The 7,908-nt window shown below is 52.0% G+C and overlaps 1 protein-coding gene across 1 annotated transcript in view; it reads right to left on the bottom strand.

The window, feature by feature from the left end:
• Positions 1-404: 404 nt before the first annotated feature.
• Positions 405-7,908, bottom strand: part of LOC143172187 (transducin-like enhancer protein 4) — a 180,858-nt gene continuing 173,354 nt past the window's right edge. The window contains 2 exon segments of the mRNA XM_076361435.1: positions 405-498; positions 606-757. Coding sequence (XP_076217550.1) covers positions 405-498; positions 606-757 — 246 coding nt within the window.

Raw genomic sequence — 7,908 nt, 5'->3', positions numbered from 1 at the left:
TGCCATTCATCACAGGCACGTAAATCACTGGCTACAGGTTGCAATTTCCTAAATTTCCAAGGTTGTCTAAAATAGTTGAATTACAGAATATTCCCACCAAGTAATTATACGGTAATAATGCTTAGAGGTTTCATCCAAGAATAGGACTAAAAAAATATAAGTTTATTTTTTAATTAGAAAGTATGAGTCTATTCAGTGCAACTTTTACTATCTCCTGAACATCCTTCTTCCCAGTCCCTTTCATTCACCAGCAAAACCACAAAATATACAACGTACCTTTCAAACCAAAGTTGGGCCAGACAGCTTTATTTAGTCAGTTCACTGTTAGAAAGCCTTCTTTAAACAAAATAAGTACATTACAGCTATAAGTACATTACAGCTATAATACATAATTGAAGAGTCAATTAAATTAAAGAGTCAAGTTCACTGTTACTCATTCCATCACTAATGCTCATTCCATCTTCCAAGTAGACATCTGGTGATTTGGTATCACAAGTTCTAAATGAGCATTCACAATTTAATGAAAGGTTAAGAGGGGGGAAAAATTCCACAACTGTGATGAGCATTAAAGTTTTCAGTTTGGGAAAGGAAAAAAAGGAATATACAGCAAAGTGCTACGAGAAGGAGTCCTGTCTGCATTCAGATTTGTCTCTAATAAATAACTGTAGACTGTAGCCTTCTTGTCCCCAGAGCCAGTGACAATGTATTTGTCATCCACAGAGATATCGCAGCTAAGCACAGATGAGGATTATTTGGACTACAAGAAAAAAAAAATTCTTTTCAATCCCTAAAAAGACTTGAAGATTAATCAGAAAAGTTTATAGAGGGAATGCATGGGAAGGCTCATTTAAATATCTGCATTGTAGATTCAGAGTGGAAGTGAAAGAATGGCAGCTTTTGTTACAAGACTATTTCTCCAAATTTGTCTCACCTAAAGCTTTATGGCAACAAAAAAGGGCAGTGAATGTTTTATTTAATGCTACGGAACTAGAGATCTATCAAACAAACAAAAGCAAGCAGACCCTTCTATACATTTTACAAATAATGAGTATTCAAATTTTATAAGTTAGTCCTTGCAAAAAAAGGAATCAAAAGCTGACGTCTTTTTCTTCCCTCCCTTTTGTGTTTTAAACCAGAAATCCTTATGAAGAAGCACTACAAAGCCCAACCAATGCAATGCAAAGAGAGTCCACAGAAGTAACTTTATCTCCTCTCAGTATTTCCCCAACACAGAAGACAAAGCCCTCGCACAAAACAATTTACATTACCAGGGAGGATGCACATATGAAAAGATCATAGAATAGAATCATAGAAGAGTTTGGGTTGGAAGGGATCTCTAAAGATCATCTAGTCCAACCCCCCTGCAGTGGGCAGGGACATCTTCAACTAGATCAGGTTGCTCAGAGCCCTGTCCAACCTGACCTTGAATGTTTCTAGGCATAGGTGGCATCTCCCACCAGTCCTTCTCTGTTTGTAAACAGCAGGTCGAGCGAGGCACCTCCCCTGGTAGGCTCACTTACCAGCTGTGTCAGGAAGTTGTCTTCCACACACTCCAGGAACCTCCTAGACTGCTTCCTCTCTGCCGTGTTGTATTTCCAGCAGATGTCCGGGAAGTTGAAGTCCCCCACGAGAACAAGGGCTAGCGATTGAGAGACTTCTGCCAGCCGCTTGTAGAACACTTCATCCGCCCCTTCATCCTGGTTGGGTGGTCTATAACAGACTCCCAGCAGGATATCTGCCTCGTTGGCCTTCCCCCTCATCCTTACCCATAAACACTCGACCGTATCATCATCACAATCGTTGAGCTCTAGACAATCGAAACACTCCCTAACATACAGGGCCACCCCACCGCCTCTCCTTCCTCGCCTGTCCCTTCTGAAGAGTTTATAGCCATCCATTGCAGCACCCCAGTCATGAGAGTCACCCCACCATGTTTCTGTGATGGCGACTAAGTCATATCTCTCCCGCTGCACAATGGCTTCCAGCTCCTCCTGTTTGCCGCCCATGCTGCGTGCATTGGTGTAGATGCACTTGAGCTGGGCTATCGATTTCACCCCCGGCATTGGCATGCCACCCCTAGGCTCATTTCTAGTGAGCCTGGTTTTATCCCCTTCCCCCTTCGAACCTAGTTTAAAGCCCTCTCAATGAGCCCCGCCAATTCATGAGCGAGAATCCTTTTCCCCCTGTGAGACAGCTGGACTCCATCTGTCGCCAGCAGGCCCGGTGCCATGTAAACCTCCCCATGATCAAAAAAGCCAAAATTCCGCCGATGGCACCAGCCCCTGAGCCACGTGTTGATCAGGTGTGTTTTCCTGTTCCTTTCAGCATCCTTCCCTGCCACTGTAGGGATTGAGGAAAACACTACCTGTGCTCCTGACCCTTCAACCAGTCGCCCCAGTGCCCTGAAGTCCCTTTTGATCGCTGCAGGACTTCTCTCTGCAACCTCATCACTGCCAGCCTATATAACCAACAGCGGGTAGTAATCGGAAGACCGTACCAGACCAGGGAGCTTCCTAGTGATGTCTCTGACCCGGGCCCAAGGGAGGCAGCAGACTTCCCTGTGGGATGGGTCCGGTCGGCATATTGGGCCCTCTGTTCCCCTCAGAAGGGAATCGCCTACGACAATCACCCTCCTTTTTTTCTTAGCAGAGGCAGTCATAATGCGTGGGGCTGACTGCCTCACCCTAGGCAACCCCCTGGATGGACCTTCGTCTACATCCTCATTTGCCTGGCCCTCAAGTTCCAGGGCCCCATATCTTCTGTAAGGGCAACTGGGAAGGTGAGGGAGGCCGGGCGGGGGTTCACCTGGCACCCCAAGCAGGGACATGTTTCCATTTCCCCCCCATCACTTAGGTCCCCTCCTTCTACCTGGTGGCAAGAGGGCAGGGGATCCTCTGCTTCTTGTGGAGCCTCCATCTGCTGCCTTTGCCCCAGCGATGGTAGGGTGCGGCTCCACCAATCTATCTCCCTCTCACACTCCCTGATACTCCTCAACCTTTCCACTTCCTCCTTCAGCTCTGCCACCAGGCCAAGCAGATCATCCACCTGGTCACACCGCACACAGGTGGTGTCTCTGCTGCCCTCCGGTACAGCTGACAGGCTCAGGCACTCCCTGCAGCCAGAGACCTGGACAGCTGTATGCTTGCGTGCGGGCTCCGTCTAGGTCGCCACATTCCTTCTGGCGACGGCTGTCGGCCGAGTGGAAACCATAGCTGGTCCTCTTCTTGGAAGCCGACGATTACTAACTGAGTTGGCCTCTAGAGCCAGGAGGGGGGCTGCACCTAGCCCGCTCACCTTCCGTGCATGCCCTGCCTGTGCAAACTACCGTGCAAACTGCCACGCCATGCCCTTCTGATGTGCCACGTCCTGTTTGCCCGCCCTGTTGGCCGCGCTCCGGGTCACTCAGGCTCCCTGGGGGCTACTCTTGTATGTGAGGGGGTTTGGCCACCGCCCCTCTTGTCCCCGCCCACACTGAGTGAGAGCTGCCGCTGGTCAGGAACTCCCTCCTCCGGCTCGGGGAATGAGGGGGGCACCCTCTCACTCCCTGCGCTTTTGCCTTCGCAGGTTTTGCCGCAGTTTTGCTGCTTTAGGAAGGGTCCCCCAGCGCGATCCTCCGCTCCGGAGCCCTTTGCCTTGGTGGCTTCGCTGAAATGGCCACTTCCCACAGAAAGCCCAAATAATCCTTCCAAGAACACATCTCCCTTAAAACTGACGATCTTCCCCAATACAGCTTTCTTAATGAGGGGTAGAGAAAGAAACTTTTGTACCGTGCAGTAGAGGTTTCTTTTTAAAAACAGCATTACTGGGAAGTGTTTAGCTCTTGCAGCGACAGGCAGAAAAGACAATTTAGACATATATGTTATACAGAGAAAACATACACTAAAACAGGAAGTAAAATGTGACAGTGTGCATACATAGACATTATCTCAGAAAAGATCCATCTGCATGTTGATAGAAAAGCTGGGAGAAACAAAGTTACTATATCCTGTTGTGTCCTGTCTTCCATTAACCTGCTGTACACTGTTGCTTATTGCAAGTCCACCATAGTATCACTCGCAGAGGCGATCGGCTCCGGTGCAGGCACGTCCCGCAGCGGAGCTGCGGATCGTGGCGTACAGGGGGGTTTCCTGAGCCGGGGAACCCACAGGGGAGTGCAGAGACCTGCCGGGAGCCGGCAGCTCTCACGAGGGCGGCTGACAAGGCATAGGTGGGGCCAGGAGCAACTGGCTGCCACCCCTGACTCCCGCTAAAGGCAGCCCCAGGGAGCGCTAGCGACCAGGATGGGCAAACAGGGCGTGGCACGTCAGCTAGGGCTTGGCACGGCAGTTTGCGCGGCAGTTCGCAAGGGAGGGCGCGCAGGGAGGGTACCTCTTCGAGGGAGAGGCATTCCACGGGCCGAGTGGGAGACTTGAAGTACACATAACCCAGCAACTGGGCACAGGTCAAGGGCACTCATCCTACCCAACCCTCAAGGCAGAATGGTGGGCACTCATCTGAGGGTAAAGGCCATTGCTCCGGCTGGGGGGTCCGCACCACATACCCCAGCAGTGGCCGATGCCTCCACGCAGATGGAACTGCTGAAGGGAGAGGCTGCAGTGCAGACCTCAGGCTGCAGGAAGTGCCTAGACCTCTCTCCTGGGGTAGGGACAGGCAGCAGACCTGCCTGCAAAAGGTGTGCCCAGGTCGAGGACCTCCTGCAGTAGGTGGCTGAGCTGCAGGAGGCGGTGAGAAGACTGCGTAACATCAGGGAGGCAAAGAAGGAGCTAGATAGTTGGTTCCAAGCGCAGTCTGCAGTGGACCCGCAGCCCACGGCCAAACAGTCAAAAACTCCCCCACCGGCACACACAGAAGGGAGTGGGGGGGCCAATAATGCAGAAGAATGGACGGTTGCAAAGGCAAGGACCAGCAGGAGGAAGAGACTTCCCCTGAAGCCTGAGGTGCCCTTGCAGAACTGCTTCACTGCTCTGCAGGCCACACTGGAAAGTCCTGTCACACCAGGAGAAGCACTGGAGCTGAGTAATGAAGCCCGATCTGCCCCCCGTATAACAACCAGCGCAACTAAGAAAAGGCGACGGGTGATAGCAGTAGGCAACTCTCTTCTGAGAGGTACGGAGGCACCCATTTGCCAACCAGATGCACTCTCTAGAGAGCTGTGCTGCTTACCGGGGGCTCACATCAGGGATGTCACCGAGAGGCTGCCAAGCCTCATACAGTCCACTGACTATTATCCGCTGCTGCTGTTTCACATGGGCACCTGTGACACAGCCAGGAGCAGTCTGAGGCCTATCAAGAAGGACTACAGAGCCCTGGGAGCGGCGGTAAGGGACTCGGGAGCGCAGGTAGTTTTTTCGTCAATCCTGCCGGTCAAAGGGAAGGGGTTTGAAAGGGCCTTCCGAATACTACCCGCTATTGGTTATACAGGCTGGCAGTGATGAGGTTGCAGAGAGAAGTCCTGCAGTGATCAAAAGGGACTTCAGGGCACTGGGGCGACTGGTTGAAGGGTCAGGAGGACAGGTAGTGTTTTCCTCAATCCCTACAGTGGCAGGGAAGAATACTGAAAGGAACAGGAAAACACACCTGATCAACACGTGGCTCAGGGGCTGGTGCCATCGGCGGAATTTTGGCTTTTTTGATCATGGGGAGGTTTACATGGCACCAGGCCTGCTGGCGACAGATGGAGTCCAGCTGTCTCACAGGGGGAAAAGGATTCTCGCTCATGAATTGGCGGGGCTCATCGAGAGGGCTTTAAACTAGGTTCGAAGGGGGAAGGGGATAAAACCAGGCTCACTAGAAATGAGCCTAGGGGTGGCATGCCAATGCCGGGGGTGAAATCGATAGCCCAGCTCAAGTGCATCTACACCAATGCACGCAGCATGGGCGGCAAACAGGAGGAGCTGGAAGCCATTGTGCAGCGGGAGAGATATGACTTAGTCGCCATCACAGAAACATGGTGGGGTGACTCTCATGACTGGGGTGCTGCAACGGATGGCTATAAACTCTTCAGAAGGGACAGGCGAGGAAGGAGAGGCGGTGGGGTGGCCCTGTATGTTAGGGAGTGTTTCGATTGTCTAGAGCTCAACGATTGTGATGATGATACGGTCGAGTGTTTATGGGTAAGGATGAGGGGGAAGGCCAACGAGGCAGATATCCTGCTGGGAGTCTGTTATAGACCACCCAACCAGGATGAAGGGGCGGATGAAGCGTTCTACAAGCGGCTGGCAGAAGTCTCTCAATCGCTAGCCCTTGTTCTCGTGGGGGACTTCAACTTCCCGGACGTCTGCTGGAAATACAACACGGCAGAGAGGAAGCAGGCTAGGAGGTTCCTGGAGTGTGTGGAAGACAACTTCCTGACACAGCTGGTAAGTGAGCCTACCAGGGGAGGTGCCTCGCTCGACCTGCTGTTTACAAACAGAGAAGGACTGGTGGGAGATGTGGTGGTCGGAGGCCATCTTGGGCTTAGCGACCATGAAATGGTAGAATTCTCGATTCTTGGTGAAGTAAGGAGGGGGGCCAGCAAAACCGCAACCATGGACTTCCGGAGGGCGGACTTTGGCCTGTTCAGGACGCTGGTTGAGAGAGTCCCGTGGGAGACGTCCTGAAGGGCAAAGGGGTCCAGGAAGGCTGGAGGATCTTCAGGAAGGAAGTCTTAAAGGCGCAGGAGCAGGCTGTCCCCATATGCTGTAAGAAGAACTGGCGGGGAAGACGACCGGCCTGGCTGAACGGGGAGCTCTTGCTGGGACTCAGGAAAAAAAGGAGAGTTTACCGCTTGTAGAAGAAGGGGCAGGCGACTCAAGAAGAGTACAGGGATCTTGTTAGGTCGTGCAGAGAGGAAATGAGAAAGGCAAAAGCCCAGCTAGAACGCAATCTGGCCGCTGTCGTTAGAGACAACAAAAAATGCTTTTACAAATATATTAATGACAAGAAGAAAGCCAAGGAGAATCTCCATCCTTTATTGGATGCGGGGGGGAACATTGTCACCGAGGATGAGGAAAAGGCTGAGGTACTCAATGCCTTCTTTGCCTCAGTCTTTAACAGGCAGACCAGTTATCCTCAGGGTACTCGGCCCCCTGAGCTGGAAGACAGGGACAGCGAGCAGGATGAACCCCCCATAATCCAAGAGGAAGCAGTCAATGACCTGCTATGCCACCTGGATGCTCACAAGTCTATGGGGCCAGATGGGATCCACCCAAGAGTGCTGAGGGAGATGGCGGAGGTGCTCGCCAAGCCACTCTCCATCATCTATCAGCAGTCCTGGTTAACGGGGGAGGTCCCGGATGACTGGAGGCTTGCCAATGTGACACCCATCTACAAGAAGGGCCGGAAGGAGGATCCGGGGAACTACAGGCCTGTCAGCCTGACCTCGGTGCCGGGGAAGATTATGGAGCGGTTCATCTTGAGGGCGCTCACAAGGCATGAGCGGGACAACCAGGGGATCAGGCCCAGCCAGCACGGATTCATGAGAGGCAGGTCCTGCTTGACCAACCTGATCTCCTTCTATGACCAGGTGACCCGCTGTCGTGGTTTAACCTCAGTCGGCAACTAAGCACCACGCAGCCGCTTGCTCACTCCCCCCAACCCCAGTGGGATGGGGGAGAGAATTGGAAGAGCACAAGTGAGAAAAACTCGTGGGTTGAGATAAATCAGTTTAATAATTGAAATAAAATGATAATAATAATATAATAATAATAATAATAATACACAAAGCAAGTGATGCACAGTACAATTGCTCACCACCCGCCGACCGATGCCCAGCCAGTCCCCGAGCAGCACCCCCCCCGGCCAGCTTTCCCCAGTTTATGTACTGAACATGACATCACATGGTATGGAATGTCCCTTTGGCCAGTTTGGCTGTGCCCCCTCCCAGCTTCTCGTGCACCTCCAGCCTTCTCAGTCGGTAGAGCATGGAAA

This window comes from Aptenodytes patagonicus, chromosome W, assembly GCF_965638725.1.
Source record: "Aptenodytes patagonicus chromosome W, bAptPat1.pri.cur, whole genome shotgun sequence".
Classification (NCBI taxonomy): domain Eukaryota; kingdom Metazoa; phylum Chordata; class Aves; order Sphenisciformes; family Spheniscidae; genus Aptenodytes; species Aptenodytes patagonicus.
The sequence above is the reverse complement of the archived record's forward strand: the minus strand, read 5'-3'. Positions and strand labels throughout refer to the sequence as shown.